This window comes from Citrus clementina, unplaced genomic scaffold (assembly GCF_000493195.1).
Source record: "Citrus clementina cultivar Clemenules unplaced genomic scaffold, Citrus_clementina_v1.0 scaffold_5, whole genome shotgun sequence".
Taxonomy (NCBI): Eukaryota; Viridiplantae; Streptophyta; class Magnoliopsida; order Sapindales; family Rutaceae; genus Citrus; species Citrus x clementina.
In genome coordinates this window covers 28,458,004-28,477,581 of record NW_006262201.1, presented here as the reverse complement: position 1 = coordinate 28,477,581, position 19,578 = coordinate 28,458,004, and the positions used below count along the sequence as shown (strand labels likewise).

Genomic DNA, 19,578 nt, shown 5'->3' with positions numbered 1-19,578 from the left:
CCGCATAACTGTTACATATATAGAAGAGCACAGAGAGAGCGATGCAGTTAAAGCAAGCGATTAAGAAGTGATTGAGGCTGATGCAAGCGTAAAGTATAAGAAGAATAAAAAATGGAGCTTTCTAGCAAGTTATTGTATTCAAAAGCTTCTGGGCCGTGCCATTCGGCTTTTGAATTTGGTCCACAAAAGTCTAATGTCATGCTCTGTCCACAAAAAAAAAATTCTCTACAATCCAAGTAGCTGGCAGCCACACTGCACACTTCCACTATCATCTTCTCCTTTCAAACTTATAATTTTTTTTTTCTTTTTTTATTTTCTGGAAAGAGCTGGCTTTCCTTGATTTTCGTTTTTTTTTTCAAAAATTATTCATGCCTTTTTATTTTTCTCGATCACACTTTTTTTTTTCCACCTCCATGAGCTGAGCCGTCGTCGCTTTTTGAAAGAAACAGTATGGAAACTATCAAGAAACAGGCAATCAAGCTCCGAGAACAAGTCGCCAAGCAGCAGCAAGACTTAAATTCTAAAGAATTGCTTAGTATTGCAAGCAGAGTGAACAAGACAGAGTATTCCTTTTATTATTGCTTACCCAACTGACGTATTACAGAGCAATTGTAGTAGATATAGAGACAAGAAAATAATGACAGCTAATAAAGAATATTACACAGAAAAACTAATTTTGTCAGACTGCCAATCATGAGCCAATCATTTTAGAATTCTAGAAGCTTCAGCTGCTCCATGCTTATGTGCTGATATTCTTCAGCACAGCTGTTCTGCCAGCTCAATAATCCTGACTCATCTTCCATGTCAGCTGGCTGTAGATTACAGAAGCTTAGGTGGCATGCCAGCTTGGATTCAAGGTCAATCTTTGACTCTTCACAGCTGCTGTTTTCAACACCCTCTCTCAAACTCAAGGTCTTGTCAATGACTTTGAGTTTGCTTCTAAAACAGCTAAACTTGTGATGTGGTAATGGCTTGGTCAGCACATCCGCAATTTGATCATTGCTGCCAATATAGTTTATTTCCAATTCTCCCTTTGTAACTTTGTCTCTGAGAAAATAAAGGTCTATCTCGAAATGTTTTGTTTTGGAGTGATAGACTGGGTTTGCTGCTATGGCTGCTGCACTGGTGCTGTCACTTAGGATAATTGGTATATTTTCAACATCCATCTTCAACTCACCAAGTAGAGAATTAATCCATGTGATTTCAGTGCTGCATAGAACCATTGCTCTATATTCTGATTCAGCTGTTGACCTTGCTACTATGCCTTGTTTTCTCGAGCTCCAAGCAACCAGATTATCTCCCAAGTACACACAGTATCCACTTATGGATCTTCTGTCATCTGGATCAGTTGCCCAATCTGCATCCGTATAGGCAATGAGATCCAGATGTTCAGATTTTTTGAAACTTAAACACATATTCATTGTGTTTTTGAGATATCTCAGCACTCTTTTGCATGCTACCCAATGTGGCTGTCTAGGATCAGACATGAACTCACTGAGCTTGTTAACTGAGAAAGCAAGCTCTGGCCTGGTCAATACTGCATATTGCAGGCTTCCTATGATGCTTCTATAGAGTATGGGATCGTGGAATCTATTCCCAGCATCCTTTTCCAATTTCTCAGAAGAGCTGAAGGGTGTCTCTATTCCTTTACAGTCTGTCATTTCTGTTTTGGCCAACAAGTCTTGAATATATTTTGCTTGAGAGAGTAGGATAGAGTTTTGATTCCTTAGAACTTGTATCCCAAGGAAGAAATTCAAATTTCCGAGATCCTTCAGAGCAAAGGATGTGTTCAGATCTTTAATGACTTCCTCAATGCCTTGACTGTCACTTCCAGTGATTATAATGTCATCTACATATATGAGCATGATGACTATCTTTGATTCAATTCTTCTGAAAAACAAAGATGTGTCACTCCTGGAATTTTTGAATCCCCAAGAACTCAAGGCACCTTTTAGTTTGTCGAACCATGCTCTCGGAGCTTGCCTCAATCTATACAAAGCCTTTTCCAGTTTGCAAATGTAGCTTGGTCTATTCTTGTCTTCAAAACCCTCAGGTTGTGGCATGTATACTGCCTCTGTCAGGTCACCATTCAAGAAGGCATTGTTTATGTCCACTTGCCTAAGCAACCAGTCATTGCTTACTGCCATGGTTAGGATGATTCTAATAGTTGCAGCCTTAATAACAGGGCTGAAAGTTTCATTGAAATCAAGTCCTGGAGTTTGTAAGAATCCATTTGCTACTAATCTGGCCTTGTACTTGTTGATGCTGCCATCTGAGTTTTCCTTTACTTTGTAGATCCACTTATTTCCAATCAATTTGCAATTTTGGTTGTTTGGTATCAAGGTCCAGGTTTTGTTTTTCATCAATGCATGATACTCATCCTTCATTGCCTTTCTCCACTTGGGATCCTTCAAAGCCTCAAATGTGTTTTTGGGAAGAGAAGGTTGTGGTTTACTGGAAACCTGGTACAGCTTTGGTTTGAAGATCCCAGCCTTGGATCTTGTTACCATGGGGTGTGAAGGCAAGGCCTTTTGTGTGGGAAGGTTTTGGCTGTTTATTTCTGTAATGTGAGGTGGACTGTGAGTTGAAAGGCTACCTGATATTGTGTCAGTATCATTTACCTGTTGCATTTCATTCTGGACTGGACTTAGGATGCATTCTGTGTTTCCAGTAGTGTCTGGAGAGTTGCTATGAGATGTTGCCACTTGTGTGAGACCATGGGGATTGTTGACAGAGAATGACACAACCTGGAATTTTTCAAGTAAGGCAATTTCATCACCTTCCTTTACTGACTCTTGTTTCCTAAAGCTAGAATCATTTTCGAAAGGAAAGGATTTTTCATTGAATTTGACACTAGCTGAGATATAAACTCTTCCTGAACTGTTCATACAAACATAACCTTTGTGAGCACTGCTGATCCCCAATAAGATGCATTTGGAAGTGTGAAAATCAAATTTGTGTCTGTTGTATGGTCTAAGAAATGGAAAACACTCACAGCCAAAGATTTTAATTTGTGTATAATCTGGTTTGAAAGAATACAATAACTCAAATGGTGTCTTGTTCTTTAGCACAGGTGAGGTAAGTCTGTTGATAATGAAGATAGCATAGCTGAAAGCTTCTTGCCAAAATTTTAAGGGCATTTTGGCTTGGGCAAGTAAGGCAAGTCCAGTCTCCACAATGTGTCTATGTTTTCTCTCAACCTTGCCATTTTGTTCATGTAAGTATGGACATGAATGCCTTAGAGTTATTCCCTCTCTTTTCAAATATGGTTCAAAGGCTCTGAACTCTCCTCCCATGTCTGTTTGTAGTGCTTTGATTGTTAGGTTCAATTATTTTTCGATCTGATTTTTAAAGGTAATGAAGGTTTCAAGAGCTTGAGACTTGGTTGCTAAAGGGAAGAGCCATGTGTATCTTGTTCTGTCATCAACAAAGGAGATGTAATATCTGTGTCCATGAGTGGATAGAATTGGTGCTGGTCCCCAAAGGTCTGTGTGAATCAGTTCAAGGGCTGTCTTAGTTTTGGTTTCAGTGCTTTTGAAAGATTGTTTTGATTGCTTTCCATATTGGCATGCTGAGCAAAATGAAGGAACAATATCTTTATTAATTTTGAGCTGATTACAAGATAACAAGGTGTTTTTCAGGACTGAAGTACTAGGGTGTCCTAGTCTGGAATGCCACACATCAGTTTCTTCAGCAGCTTGCAGATTGTTGCTTCTTGACTCATCAGCTATATTTGGCTCGACACTAACTTTGACGGACTCATTACTTGAATTGAAAGACAACATGGACACTGGACAACTATTATTATTCATTGACTCTGAATTTGACAGAATAGAAGACAAAACAGCATGTGGATTTTTGTTCCTGCTCAGGATGGCAGGTAAGTGCATCAGCTCATATAGCCCATCTCTAGCCACTCCTTTCACCAGAATTTTCCCTTGTCTCTTGTCCTTAATAAAACAAACAGATTTTTGAAACTCAACATCAACATCATTGTCATGCAGCAATTTAGAAATGCTAATAAGGTTTTTGGTTATGTCAGGCACACATAGTATAGCAGTTAAGGTGATGTGCTTGTGTGGATCATATGTGGGCAAAGCAGAATAACCAATGTGACTAATCAAAAGCTTTTCACCATTACCAACAGCTAGCTTGTTTTTACCTTGGTATTCAGAGTTGATGCTGAGATTTCCAAGAGAGTTAGTCACATGATTTGTAGCACCACTGTCAAGGTACCAAGCTCCACTACTTTGACCTTCAGCTGCAGCAACATAAGCACCTCTCTGCTCTCTTCTTCTGTTTGGCTGAGGTACAAAGTTCTTCTTGAATCTGTGCCAACACTCAGCTGCTGTGTGTCCCATTTTCCAGTAGATTTGACAAGGCCCTTTTGGGTCAGAACCACTGTCATCAGCCACTGCTTTTCCTTTTCCTTTGTCTTGAGGATTCTGATTGGTTTGGTTATTCGTGGGGTTGTTTCCAGGATTTCTGAAAACAATTCCAGGCAGCTGCTGATGTGTAGTTCTTTCACTGTTGTTCCAGCTCCTTCTTCCATTCCTCATTTGAGCATAGTTTGCTTCAATGTTCCCTGAGCTCAAGTTTTGCTCAGTTCTGTTTTCTTGACTCAAGAGCATACCATATACTTCCGAGATCGAGGGACTCTCCTGCATTGAGTTGATGTTGGTAACTACTGAGTAATATTTTGTCCCCAAACCAGCAAGCACACACATGATGAAATCATCATCATTCATGTTATTCCCTGCAGCTCTAAGTGAGTTCAATAAAGTTTTCATTTTTGAGTAGTATTCGTGAATGGTTGATGAACCCTTTTTAGTAGTTTGAATTTGAGTTCTGAGATATAGGACTCTTGCCCTTGTTCTAGCACCAAATTGGTTGGCTAGAGTTGTCCACACCTCACAGGAGGTGGAACAATCTACCACTGTGCCTAGTACTCCTTCACTTAGAGAGGAGAGTAGCCAACTCAATAGGATATGATCATGTTTCCTCCAAATCTGGTATTCAGGGTTAGGTGTGGTAATGGTGGATCGATTTGGTCCAGGACTCATGAAGACCTTAGGAGGGCAGACATGGCTGCCATCAATAAACCCCTTAAGCTCATTTGCTCTAATGCTAGAAATCACTTGTGATTTCCAGAGCATAAAGTTGCTTTGAGTTAGTTTGATTGGAGTAGTAAAGACATAGGTGTTGCTGGTGATATGCTGGGTTGGTGATGCACTTATTTGTGCTGTGTTTCTGGTGTTAAGGCCTGGATTTTGTGGCTCAGTGTTTTGATTCAAATCGTCTGGTTGATCACTTGAATCAACCTGTGTTGGATTAACATTTGTTTCATTGTCGCTGCTGCTTGCCATAGCTAAAAGATGGCTCTGATACCAACTTAAATTCTAAAGAATTGCTTAGTATTGCAAGCAGAGTGAACAAGACAGAGTATTCCTTTTATTATTGCTTACCCAACTGACGTATTACAGAGCAATTGTAGTATATATAGAGACAAGAAAATAATGACAGCTAATAAAGAATATTACACAGAAAAACTAATTTTGTCAGACTGCCAATCATGAGCCAATCATTTTAGAATTCTAGAAGCTTCAGCTGCTCCATGCTTATGTGCTGATATTCTTCAGCACAGCTGTTCTGCCAGCTCAATAATCCTGACTCATCTTCCATGTCAGCTGGCTGTAGATTACAGAAGCTTAGGTGGCATGCCAGCTTGGATTCAAGGTCAATCTTTGACTCTTCACAGCTGCTGTTTTCAACAGCAAGTCCGTTTCTTTTCTTTTTTAATTAGTGAAATTTCTCGATTTTATTTATTTTTCATTAGTTTTTTATGGTTTGTACAGGCAGTATTGAAGCATCTGCTCCATCTTGGCATTGAAAATGTTGCGGTTGATGAAGCTGAACTTGAGTGTCACCAACAACTTCAAAATCTATACAATTCCACCAGGGCAGCTAAGGCACCATCCTCCTTTAGCTAATAATAAGACTCTGTTTGATATTGATTTATTGTGGCTTTTGGTAATTAGTTATGATTTTTAAATAATAATTTTGTCAAATATGTATGTTGATAATTATGATGTTTTTTAAATAAAAATTAACTGTATTTTCTAGACTGAAGTTGCAAGTATTTACCAAACGGAGCTTAATGTATGTTGAATAATTATGATGGTTTGTATGGTTTTATCTGAACAATGATTTGGAATATATGCTCTGTAGCGCAGCATTTTCAGAGGAATGTTGTCCGTGGCGTTGAAGTGTTTGTTGCAGTAAGCTTGAAACAAATGGAAATAGGTTGTTAGTTTGCTCTTGCTCTCGTTATAATATTTGATTTTTTTTTTCTTGACTAGTTCTTGTGTACAATATTTTTGTATTCAAATATTGTAGCGAGAAAGTTGGCCGAAGATTGTTGCAAGTATGGAGTGGAGAATCAAAGTGACAATTCTTGCGTTGCAAGAGCTGCTCTTCAATTTGGCACTTCACATGATTTGATGGAAAATGAGAGGGAAACTTTGCTTGGGATTCTTCGTGATCAGGTTAGTTCATCCCTAACTAGAAAATAATTCAAATATAGAAAATTATATGTAAATTACTACTGAAACTATTATCTTCTCATAAGGAAACTTAGTTCTAAGATATTTTCTTGACTCATCGTTATGACAAACTTCGACATGAAGTTGAAGCCCAGGTAAGCTTTGAGTTAACATATGCATGTATAAGGCAAGATTAGAATTATGTTAGATTTACATTGAATATTTTCACCAGGCAGCTGAAGTATTTAGGCGCCGATCAAAGATTAGGGAATCTGATATATCAGCAGAGAGTGCTGTGAAGCTTCGAAATGCAGAAGCAAGATTGACCGAGCTTAAATCTACAATAATGGCTCTTGGTAGAGAAGCGACAGCTGCCATGCTGTCAGTTGAATCACAGCAGCAACAGATGACATATCAAAGACTTTTTGCTATGGTATATAAGTTAATACTTTCTTGTGTGTGCCTATGCATTTGTTGACATTCTGCCTCTTATCTTCATGTTATTGTGAACTTTTAGTACTATCATACTGATTTCTGTTGTCTTGTAATAACATGATGCATGTCCAGCAAAAGTCAAGTCACATGTTATTTTTTATTTAAGCCAAAGTTGCATTTGTCCTTTTTCTGGCCACTTCATGATTGCATGTTGGTCCAAGTGTCATTTGTCTTTCGTTGGATGCATCATATTTTAACACTCTTCCTTATGCATATTCCAATCAAGTCTCGTAGAAGCTAAAATCTTCACGCCCAAAGTTGATCGACGTAGCTTTTAAATAAATTAAAATATGCAAATGCTAAAATATAGGAAATCTTAACATTGTAATTAGAAACTTTTTAATATGTCCTCTATTTTAATGTTTGCATAATTTATTGAATAATTTTTCAATGCTTTTAACATTTCAATAGCAGGAACTAACATGTCTATAGAAAAAAATTCACAAACTAAACTTAATTTTTGATGCAAGATGGCCTGTTATTATTCTATTATAATTTTATTTGAATTTTAATAGCTGATTTAGATGTTGCTTGAAAGTCAAACAGTTGCTCGCTTAGTTTTACTGCAACCCAAATAAATCAGGGGAGTGATTAAAACTCATCCTGCAAATGTAATATGTTTACATCCCTTGACCAATACAAGGACAATCACTTTGGTTTGAGTGGCTTTCTTCCGCTTCTAAAAGCCTATCTTTCCAACAATGTTGAATTAAGTCAACACTTGTTCGAAATGCTACAATAACGAAATAACGAATGGTAGTTCTAAACAATATGATTGGGGTTTGTTATGTCTTAAATTGTGCTTCTTGTCAAGATTTATGTCAAGTGTATTTCTTTCTTTACTTTCTCCTTTAGCTAGTGGTTTTATTGTTGTTTTCCTGGTCTCGGGCCTTTGCAGGTAGATGCTGAGAAAACATATCATCATAAGTTAGAGAAGTTGGGCATTGTTGCTCGGGTGAGACTCACCGGAGTTCCTCATATTACTCATCCGCATCTATCTATTCCTTGGAGTGTTCTCTTCTTGTTTACTGCTGATAATATTGTATTTATCATTTTCGTCTCACTTATGCATGTGATAACATTTTACATTAAGGTCAAGTAAGTTCATTCATTTGGCATTTCTTCTAACTATAGAACAATCTTCAAATATAGTCGTAACATGTGACTTTGGAAATGGATGTAAATGCCTCATGTGTCTATCAGAATACTGATTCAAATGGAGCTGATTTGCAAACGCATATTAATCAGAATGACGTCTACTTTATAGCGAAAGTAAGGCTTCTGCTCTCTTGCATAGGTGAAAGTCCCTCTATTGCCCTCCTGGAAAATCTTAAGAAATAAGATGCGCACAAAATTGTATGCTGTCTTTTAAGATTTTTTTTTTTGAAAAGAAATTTGTTGTATTTTACCATGAAAGTTGTTAATTTACTGAATTACAAACTTATCAATTAATTTGATGTTGCACAGTCTTTTGCTGAACATATTGCATTCTTATTTTAATTTTGGAGCAATAAAATTTTTTTCTACCATCACTACCATCTGGTCAAGTATTTGTATTATTGCAAAACATCTACAGAAGTAGTGATTAGTCTTGAAAGTGGAAGATGTCTGTCTGTATCCTTTCATCCCAGATAAATTGTCATATAATCATAGGACAAATTATAATTATTTTTTAAAATTTATTAGTTAACACCTTGAAAATTCTTTCCCCCCAAATAAAATTGCTCTAAAAGTGTCCAAATGTGGTGCTGAGGAAGTCATTCTTAGGAAACTTTGTTTAGAACAACAGGACTTTTAAGCATGAGGTTTAGCAAACACTAATGAATTAAAAAAGAGATAGCTGTCGGATGAGCTAGATAGAATGCATGAGCTAGAAGTATCATGTGTCTCTACTATCAATATCTCAGCAACATCAAAGCTGAGTTAGGCATGCCAAAGAAAGACAAACCACTGAAAGTTGTGTAGCCACTCACGACGTAGCAGGTGATGTAAAGTCTTGATATTGCTTATAGATACAAGACTGATAGCTCAACATCCCTCTTTTTGAGATTTTCTCTTAAGTTAGATGGGCCTTTTTATGATTATGTCTGAATTATGATACTCCTTACCTGGTTTACCTAGAAAAACTATGTTTATATGGATGTGACTTGGGGGCAATCTATGTATTTGATGATAAATCTGGCCGAGAAAGCTTATATTGCTAGGCAGAGGAAATTGACTGACCATAAGCTCTCATGTTAAATCCATCACTCAAAAGATGTCAGACACTTGTAATCCTCATTATCTATGACTTTCTTGTGCATAGGCCATGTTTTGTGGAGAGCAGTCAAAATTTCAGATTTAAAATCTGATCCATAATTTGAATAACTACATAAAGTTATACAGAATTTATTGGACTTTGATAGCTCTTGGTAACCCAATCGTCATGATATCATATAGTACATATTAATGTCGTAGTAAAAATGGAATTTTGTTTCTAATATATCTTTGTTGGCCATGATCATAGTGGTTACAATGAACACTGCTGCTACTGTTGCTGCTTTTGTTATGCTTTTTTAAAGATTAAGTTCTATTTATCCCATTATCTTGCAGGTTATACATCCATTTGATGCTCAAGCAAATGGAGAGCTAAGTCTTTCAATTGATGATTATGTTGTGGTTCGCCAGGTACTTTCCCCTCTAAATAACAACACATAGATTTTTCTACTATGCTATTAACTTATCCTTCTAACTTAAGATATGTGGAATTTAGAACTAATGCTTATACTTATTTGATGTTCAAAGCACATGGCATTTTGTTCTTAAAATTTTGATTGAAAAGCAATGAGTTAACAAATGATGGTTGGTTTTCTTTCTTCCTACCATATATTCCCTTTTACATTGAAGTGCAAATCAGAATATAGTAGGGTTGCTAGCTCAGTTCTAAACCACCCAGTTTACCCTTATAGACGTGTGAATTTTTAACTTGTTATGCTTCCATAGTTATGCTGTTATTTCAGTGATCACAACTAATTCACTCCTACGTAAAAGAATTAGTTTTCCCCTTAGGTCTTCGAACGGTCAACTTTTGTTTAATTCACTGTTTTAGTTATAACTTCTCAAGGTGGCTCCTACTGGATGGTCGGAAGGTGAATGCAAGGGCCAAGCTGGTTGGTTTCCCTCGGCATACATAGAAAGACAAGAAAAAGCCCCAGCTAGCAAGATATCAGAAGCAAACTCACCCGAATGTGATGCGACTTCTTAATGAACTCTTGCCAAGTATCTATATGTTCTTTTTCTTGTATTATATTGCTATTTTAGCTTATAGAACGATTGCAACAATTGATAAGTGGTTTGATTGCTTCTCTTAATGAAATCTTACTAAGCTCCAAGTAATATGTGCGATCATATGCATTTTAATATTTGTATTTATCTCTAAGTTGAGGAGAATATCTGTAGTAACAACTGTGTTTCCAACTTGCCTTCAAAAAAAAATACACATCATTTTTAGCAACAAATTTTTACTGTTATTTCTTCCCAGTTTTAATTTACTTTCTCCCTGACTTGAATGTTATATTAGTAGCTTGATGAGAAAGTAACTCAAATCAATCAAACTACCATGATGCAAGAGATTGAATTTAGAATTTCTCTTCGTGAAACTTTCCAATCATAATGTTATGAAATTTGTGCGCATGAACTTGTTAATTTCTAGTTGCATTTGGAGTATGTATGATATAATCTGAATCAATTGTATAATGTTCTTCATCTTCCACTTGAAGGTAATAAACTTCTAACTAATGAAATTTTCTAGTCTTAAAATTATGAAATATGTGGGATTGACTTTAGAAATTTTTGGTAACATCTCGAGAATCTATGGTATAATTTGAATTCATTAGCATAATCCTCATCTTCGTTGATTTGTAAATTATGAAACTAATATATAAAAAACTAATGTTAGATCCTAATTATCTTTAGTTCTTAAATTGTTGAGGAGATATGAAATTCTGGTGCGTGGATTTGAGAGTTTTAGCTTTGAGAATATTGCTTCATCTCTACTTTGATGTTGGTGTGCCCCTTGTTGTGGCGAGGCATCAATCTTCCTGAATTTTTTTGTCAAGCTTCAACTTTATTATATATATACCTTTCTTGATAAAATGTCTGGGTCCATCGCTGGATTTGGTGTTAATGACGCTAGTGAAGAAGATGATGATAGCACCATAATCATTATTTTTTAAAGTAAAATAGGCGATCAAGTGCATCTAGGTGTTTCATTTCTTGTGTATGATTATAAAACTATTCTAAATATAGTTTCTAAATGAATGTTATAGAGTGGCTGGTTTTAACATTGGAGATGGTTCTGTTATTTAAGTATGCTGCACAGTATAGGGAAGTATAAGTTATGGTGGATAGATATGGGTTTGGAAGTGTAGAGACAATTGTGAAGTGCTTGGAAGTTGGAAGCTATATAGCGCTAAATACTACTACAATTTTAATAAAAAATAAAAATTAATTTATTTTCTAAGCAAACTTGATTAGAACTTAAAGAATCGTAATTAAACTGCTAATTAATTTCAATGACAATATCTTGTTGCAATAAGATTGTCTACAATAAAATAATAACATGAAGTTATCCACATTTCAACAAAGTAAAACCATCTACGTCGCCAATAAGAATTTACATATAAAACAATAACAATTCCGAATATCACAATTACGTACGATGTTGTAAATGTGATAAAGAAACTGTCCATGTCAATTAAATTATCATCTCCTTCATTGTCAATTGAAGCCTCCGGTGTAGTTGCTGGTGATATGCAAATGGGCAATGGCAGTCCACAAAGAAAAATATTTCCCTCATAGCTACTCTCGTTGAAGGTTGCAAATTGTGCTTTCCATTCTGGAATTTCGCCTGATAAGTTATTGTATGCCACACTGAAAACCTCCAATGTCTTTAACTCCACTAGTTGATAAGGGATTTTTCCATTCAATTTGTTGTTGGAAAGATCCAAACTTTCGACATACTTCAAGTTTGAAAATGTTGATGGGATCGATCCTATCAAGTTGTTGTGCGATAGATTCAATGTTTGAATCCTTGTCAAATTTCCAATTTGAGGAGGAATATGACCGATTAGCTTGTTGCAAGAAAGATCAAGTCCTGATAGGAGGTTAAGCACTTTTCCTTGGTAAATGTACGCAATGTTCTTTGTTGTGAACTCAAAATTTTCACGGATTTGCTTTTCTACATCTCCGTCAGGGCCTTCGATGGAAAAAGATATTTCAAATTGCTCATCAAGACTAGAACTATTGCTGTAACTTTCATGAAGTGTGGTGTTATCAAAGCAAGGAGGAATAGGACCGTGAAGATTATTATTAGAAAGATCTAACAATTGTAGTTGGTTCAATTCGCACAATTGAACTGGCACTTCACCTTCAAGATTATTGTGACCTAAGATAAGGTGACTTAACTGAGAAAGCCCATCAACCCAATCCGGAATGCTGCCATTCAAGCGGTTATAGCTAAGATCTAATGTCACAAGGGAAGAGCAATTAAAGAATGTACCTCTTTTTAGCTGTCCATGTAACATATTTTTTGAAAGATGAACTTGTTTGATATTGAGAGGATGGAAACAAGATGGTAGACTTCCAGATATGTTGTTGTCTGAAATGTCTAAAATCTGAAGCGAATCAAGCTGACAAAACTCCACTGGAATAGGGCCTTCAAGATGATTATTGGGCATTATAATATATTGTAACCATGTGAGATTACCCAACCATCGTGGAATCTTACCCGAAAGACTATTATTGTTAAGATACAATCCTTCTAGTGGGGAGCATTTAGACAAACTTTGTGGGATCTCACCTACGAAGCGATTGCCCTCCAATTGTAACCATTGCAAGTTTGTCAAGTTAAAATTTCTAGAGAACAAATGACCTTGTAGGTTGTTATTTGATAATGCAAGAGACTGCAAGTTGACGCAACCCACGGCCAAGTGCTCGGGGATTTCACCAGTCAAGTGATTGTTGGATAAGTCCAGAATTTGGAGGAATTTTATATTACCAATTGAAGAGGGAATGCTACCGTCTAAAGCATTCATGGAAATGTTGAAAACGTATAAACTTGGTAAAACATCTCCAATTTCTACTGGAATGTGGCCTCGGAAGTTGTTGTTGGACATATCCAACATTCCTAACCGCTTGTGTGAATGAATTGGCAACCGAAAAGGTCCTCCAAGAGAATCATTGACGAGAGAAAGTTGTCTCAATTTTGTGTTGTTTTCCAACAACCAAGTTGGAAATTCTCCATTCATCTTTATGTGTGAGAGATCAACATACTCCAGGTCATGTTGATGGTAAAGGAATTTGGGGAATATGAAACTGTCTCCGTAACTGGAAGACAACAAGAGACGTGATAATTGGAAGTTTGGGGCGGTCAAAGAATGTGACTCAGTTATTTCTGCATTTAGTTCGTTGTTGTCGCTATATCGGTAAAATTATTATGCTTCAGGTAAAGAGTGTTGAGGGATGGGAATGATCCCATTGACTGTAACAACTTGCTTCCATCTCTAATTCCAACTCCCGATAGATACAGGCTTTTCAGCTTCCTCCAACCTCTATAACCTGTTTATTAATAATAATTAGGAAAGGATTGAAGAGAATCAAAATTCATTTTTCTAAATTTAGACCTAAACGAAATAAATGATTAATTTAATTGGGAGTCAATTCGTATTTTATGCTTTGGGAAGTAGTATCATTTTTCAATCGCAGTAAAGATTAAAGAATTGGAATCAAATCTTTATTACAATCTGTTTTTAAAAAAAATTCTATTGCGTCCTGTTTTTGAAATAATATAAAAATTCATTGTCTAAATTTAGAGCTAAACGAAATGAATGATTAAGTTAATTGGCATTCAATTCGTATTTTATGCTTTGGGAAAAGAGCAACATTGTTTTTCAATCGCTTTAAAGATTAAAGAACTAGAATCAAATCTTTATTACATTCTGTTTTTTAAATAATACAAATTCTCTGTTTCTTTATTTAATTTTTTCTTACCTTTTTGGCCTTCCCTAATCAAATGAATTAAAATAATGTAATTGAATAATATTTTAATTGTTTACCTTGAGGAACCACAAGATTGTCGATTTCATTGCCACTCATGTCCAACACTTCTAAATCGTTGAAGGAATCAAATTCTGCAAACACGCCCAGACTTAAGACTTAAAAACAGAGTTAATTAATTAATTAATTTAAAGAAATTAAAACATCATGAGAATTTCGTCCAATCCAAGCCAAATAGTAATTAATTAATTAATTAATTGACAAAGTAAATAAAAGTATATTTCTCAAAATTCCTTCAAAATGTTGAGATAAATGCGAAGCGCTTGGAAATATTACTACGCTTTTAATGGCAAAATTTTATTTCTTAAGCAAACGTGATTGGTACTTGAGAATCTTAATAAAGCACATACATAATGGTTTTAAGCTGTATGTTAATTGAATAAAATTGTGTACTACAAAATAGTAACTGGAAGTCATCCATATTTTAACAAGATAAAACCACCAATGGCGCCAATAATAGTTCACATACAGATCACTAATGCTTCCTAACATCACAATTACATAGGATGATTTAAAAGTGATATGGAAACTGTCCATATCAATTAAATTATCATTTTTTTCAGTGCTAGTTGAATCTTCCGGCTCAGTTGCTGGTGGTCTCTTTTCATTGCAACTCTCGGACAATGGCAATCCACTGAGAAAAGGATTTTCCTCATAGCTACTCCCCTCAAAGGTTGTAGATTGTTTTAGAGTATGGCTATTATTAAGAGTTAAGTGGTACATTTAGAGTGTAATTATTAATTGTTTGAAATTTTTTACGTGTTTTTGTTTATTTTTACATACTTTAAATACCCCTATGGTCATTTGGTTTTAATGGTTTAGGCATCAACTGTTAAGTGAAAATTACAAACATGGGTAAGTAAAGTTAGGATAACATATACAAAGAGGTCTGAGTTTAATTATTTAAATACCCCTATGTTAATTTTTTCCATTGTTTCAGTGGACAACACCGTGCACATATTCGATATCGTTGCAGTAAACATCTCCATCCCCACGCGAAGGGTGATTTCCTGTGTGGATTGTGTTTTCAAATTCTTCAATATCAAGATGATATTTACCCAATTTCAGAATTTGTTGACGATGATTGTATTTAGTTTTTACTCGATTAAAACTCATAATTGATTAATCAAGATCAGTCAGTTAAATTAAACACTTTCATGCTATGAAAGCATCATTGCTGATGTAACAAAATGCTTAAAAATATGTTAACACCATAAAATCTACCTTGATAGGGTTCTTGCCAGTGATCATCCTATTCCTTCAAGACAAATCACAAGGCCACATTCAAGGGAGAAAACTTCACTCTTTCAGCATATCACATCTGGTTAATTCTTCAATTTCCTGTACTTGAGAAGGGAAAAAGCATATGCATAAACAGCTTCAAATGAGGAAACTTCAACTATGGAGGCTACAATGATGAAGAAATCGGTGGCTACAATGATGAAGAAATCGGAGGCTACAATGATGAAGAAATCTACATATGTATTAATATGTATGAAAAGGAAAAGACAACACTAACATATGCATTCATATGTATGAAAAGGAGAAGAAAACACAAAAAAATGCATTCATATGTATGAAGAAGCCGACTTTTACAAACAAAATCAGTTGTCAGGCAATAACATGCAATGACCAGATATCATTTCTTTAAGAGTACCTGGTTTACCAGTAATGCCAGATTCTGCTGAACAGCAATCTTCCCACCAGCAACTTGTGAATCAATATCGTCTGAATTGTATGATGCTCCCATAGACTTCAAAACTGAACCAATAACCTGTCGGGGAGAATTAACCATTGAAATCCTTCCTGCGAGCTCAGGCTGCCACAGATCTTTCCAGTCCTACAATCCATTTTCATTAATCATGTTTGTGCATAGAATGCAGATCTCTCAAAACAGCAGCAACAAATTTCTCATCCTAATTTCCAGTATGAACAAATTGTGTAATGACCAGAGCATGTCAAAATATATAACTCTGCAGCCTAATCCATCCTGTTCCAAGCAGGCACAAGTTTAAAATGAGGAAGAAAAGAGCCATCGAATGGCCCAAAAAAACTACCATTTGACTGTTCATTTCAGAAAACAACTTCAAGCAAGATCTTACTATTTGATGGCCAAAGAAACTTCACCTCATCATTTCTACATGTCACGATGAACAACATTTAAACATCAACAAACAGAACCAAACCAGTTTTATTATGTTTTTGGGTTGTACTGATAGTCTCACTCTAAGATGATTATTTATTGGTGTGGTTGAAATTTTTATTTTAATTATTAGAAGCAGATATCCAGTGGGGATTATATAAAGGTTAAGAGATATCTCGGTATAAAGAAGTGAAAAAAGAATGAAGATCCCCTGTCCATTCATTTAAATTTTGACCATTTTCGAGACAAAACTTGACTACAGAATCATAAACTACCGAACTGTTTTCTTCCCATTCGCTCCCCATATTCTTTATTTTGAGATATCTTCTCCAAGCTAACCTACGTATCAAAGCATACTTCATACATCAGAAAAATTCTCCATCAGTACAGATGATAATTTGAATTGTGAGACATGAGACACACTGTGTGTGTTTGTTTTACCAAACTCGAGTTAGTTGCCAATGCTAAACGACATTGACAGTGTTCAGTGACAATATTCAGATCAAGATTGTGTAACTTTTGGGTCAAAATGAACATAATTGAAAAAATAATGATCAACTTACAATAGGGGTTAGTATTTAGACCAATTGCCCAATCTTAGGCAAGAAAAATTTAGTGCTACTGTCTATCCCATTTTGAAGTGCTCATGTCGCATTGCGACGTCAGTTAGCAGGTTTCAGTCGCATTGACCAAATTTATTAACTGCATCAAGCAGGAGATCAACCGCACTTTCCTAGGATCCTGGATGATGTCTACTATGTGGCCTTAGAAATTGGAAGATATCCCTACCTTCATAACTCCCTAGACATTTTAATGGATATTTTAATTGGTAGTCAATAGTTTCGCATGTTTATAGTATCTTAAGCTCTAATATTAACCCTGACTTACGAGCTAGCATACCCAAGGAGACAATATTTAATTTTTCTTGTTCACATCCTAGCAACTCACTTATTAAGTGCCATCACTACGTGCTACAGTGGCATAGCTTCTCATTGTTCTTACTGTACATTTGACTACAAAAAAGAAGTTTAATGATCCATTTGTAGAAGATAATATCATCAAAAATATTGACGAGAAAGGCAACCTTGATTTTGTTTGATATAAAACTAAATGACTTTAAAGACAGTTATTACCTCAATCGGAGCCAAATTATGCTTTCAAAATTTACTTTTCTTGTAGGCTATCACCATTGTGCCCCACCTGTATGGTGCCGCCCATATTTCACCTCGAGGATCAATTTCTCCTGCATCATTCCTGCGTAGATATACCTGAGACTTCGTTAGTGCAAATAAAAGCAAATAAACAAACAAATAAATAAATAAAACGACTACAAAGGGTAACACAAATAGAGAACAAATTACATTACCAAATTTCAATGTAAGACAATAAAAATTATCGGGTCAAAGACAAAGATGTTACCTTCCGTTTGTGACTGAAGCATTTGAACCAATCTTGGCCTTCAGCTCCAGCTATTGGCTCAATCGATCTCTTTTTAATCGCAAAGCTGAGCCATGAATCACCAACACTAACCAAATCAGCAGCCATATAAGAAGCTGACTTAGCCTTAACTTTGTTAAAGGGCACAGATAAATTGTTAACGATCCCATCAATGCTAGCACACAAATTCATCTGAAACTTCAATCTCTTTCCTTGACTTCGCATAAAATCCTTAACCCAGGATTGAGGCACTGAATTCTGAAGAGAAACGACTCTCACAGGCAGGGTCAATGCGTACGTTTTCGATTTCCAATTCTCAAATTCTTGATTCAATTTCTCATCCTCTCCTTGCTCTGTGCCTTGATTAAGCAATTGGTCTTGTTGGGTGACAATTGGAGTGAGAGGGAGCTGTGCGGACCGACCGAGCAAATACGGACTCCGAATCCAAGAAAGAGTACGACAGAAGCAGAAGCCAGTTGAAGAGGGAAGCTTGAAATGGAGATAGAGAGGATGTTGGTCACTGTGAGCCGTTGGATCAATGTGGGTCCGGGATAATCTGATGGCCTTAATTGAGCACTGTTTATCGGAGACACGGAGACGGGGCGTAGGGTATGACAGTCGAGAAAGGGAATCTGAACTGTTAAGGTCTGGCGTCAGTAGGAGTGGAGAAGATGATAATGATAACGCCATAACCATACACAGAGCACAGGCGAGCAAGTGCAAGCCAAATGAGTTTTGCGATTAGTTTACCTTCTTATAATTACAAAAATACCCCAAACGTAAATTCCTAATGGCTGAATGAGAAATGACTGATATGTTGATCTGTTCAATGTCGATGCGACACCTTTACTACGGATGGTAAAATGGTAAATAAAACAATTTTTAAAAAATTTATAAAATAGACATTTAAAACTCTTTTGGCTGGTAAATTTCATGACCTCGATGGAATAACTTTATTTGATTAACCAGTAGTTGTAATTTTATTTGATGAGCCACTCAGATTTGAATTTTACGAGGAATAAGAGACTAAAAATTTAGTTGCACATCTAAAAACAAAACTATAATTTTTTATACAAATTTATTTAATATAAATAGACATAGGATAATTCAATTAGATGGATTAAAGAATTAATTATTCTTATACAAACTTATTTATTTTTATTATTTTATATTTTAATTTAATTAATGAATTTAGACTATATCAATTTGTATAAAAATTATTTTGTACAAGAAAGCTCTCATAAACAACCAAATAAGAGAAATGTCACGCAACCCAACATTTAAATTTCAATTTGAGTCTTCACTATAGTAACATTCATTAATTGGATGTTAGTTAAATAATTTTATAAGTTATGAAATATGTCATCTAATAAATGAGTGATATATGATATTAGGACTCAAATATTAGGATTTCTAATATTATTTAATTAATTTTTGTTAAAAATAAAAATTATACCTGTAAAAAAAAAATTACTTGTAAAACTCAAAAAGCTCTATGCTATACTAAGTGAAGCCTTAATCATAACAGGGATTATAAAACTTTAATTAATATCTTTATCTCGCTACAAGCCTACAACCTAAATGAGGCGCTTGAAGAAACGTGTTTTCATTTCTTAAAAATAACATTATACATTGAGAGTTATTTATAGATGCAGAGGCTACATTTTTTCATAGATTACATATGTGAATACGGAAGGAAATGTGTCAATCCGTTCGGCGCGGATCTTGTCTTTGACAAGTGTAGATTACCCCTTTGACAAGTGCAGATTCTGTCTTTGAAAGCTTCGTTCAATGCCGTTTTATTTGATTCTCAACACTCCCCCTCAAGCTGGTGCATAGATGTCTTGCATACCCAACTTGTCTAGG

At 35.5% G+C, this 19,578-nt stretch overlaps 1 protein-coding gene and 1 long non-coding RNA gene across 3 annotated transcripts in view; both read left to right on the top strand.

Annotated features, from left to right (window-relative positions):
* Positions 1 to 450: 450 nt before the first annotated feature.
* The window catches only part of LOC112098115 (SH3 domain-containing protein 1-like), a 95,324-nt gene continuing 76,196 nt past the window's right edge, over positions 451 to 19,578 (top strand). The window contains exons 1-4 of the mRNA XM_024183731.1: positions 451 to 510; positions 5,856 to 5,969; positions 6,234 to 6,303; positions 6,397 to 6,545. Coding sequence (XP_024039499.1) covers positions 451 to 510; positions 5,856 to 5,969; positions 6,234 to 6,303; positions 6,397 to 6,545 — 393 coding nt within the window. The remainder of the gene's footprint in view (positions 511 to 5,855; positions 5,970 to 6,233; positions 6,304 to 6,396; positions 6,546 to 19,578) is intronic.
* Positions 8,249 to 10,227, top strand: LOC18041111. Of its 2 annotated transcripts, none has more exons than XR_002905214.1 (3): positions 8,249 to 8,334; positions 9,630 to 9,704; positions 10,126 to 10,227. It is a non-coding gene; the product is annotated as an uncharacterized LOC18041111 (long non-coding RNA). The 2 variants fall into 2 exon arrangements; XR_002905215.1 differs by having other exon boundaries at positions 8,292 to 8,309.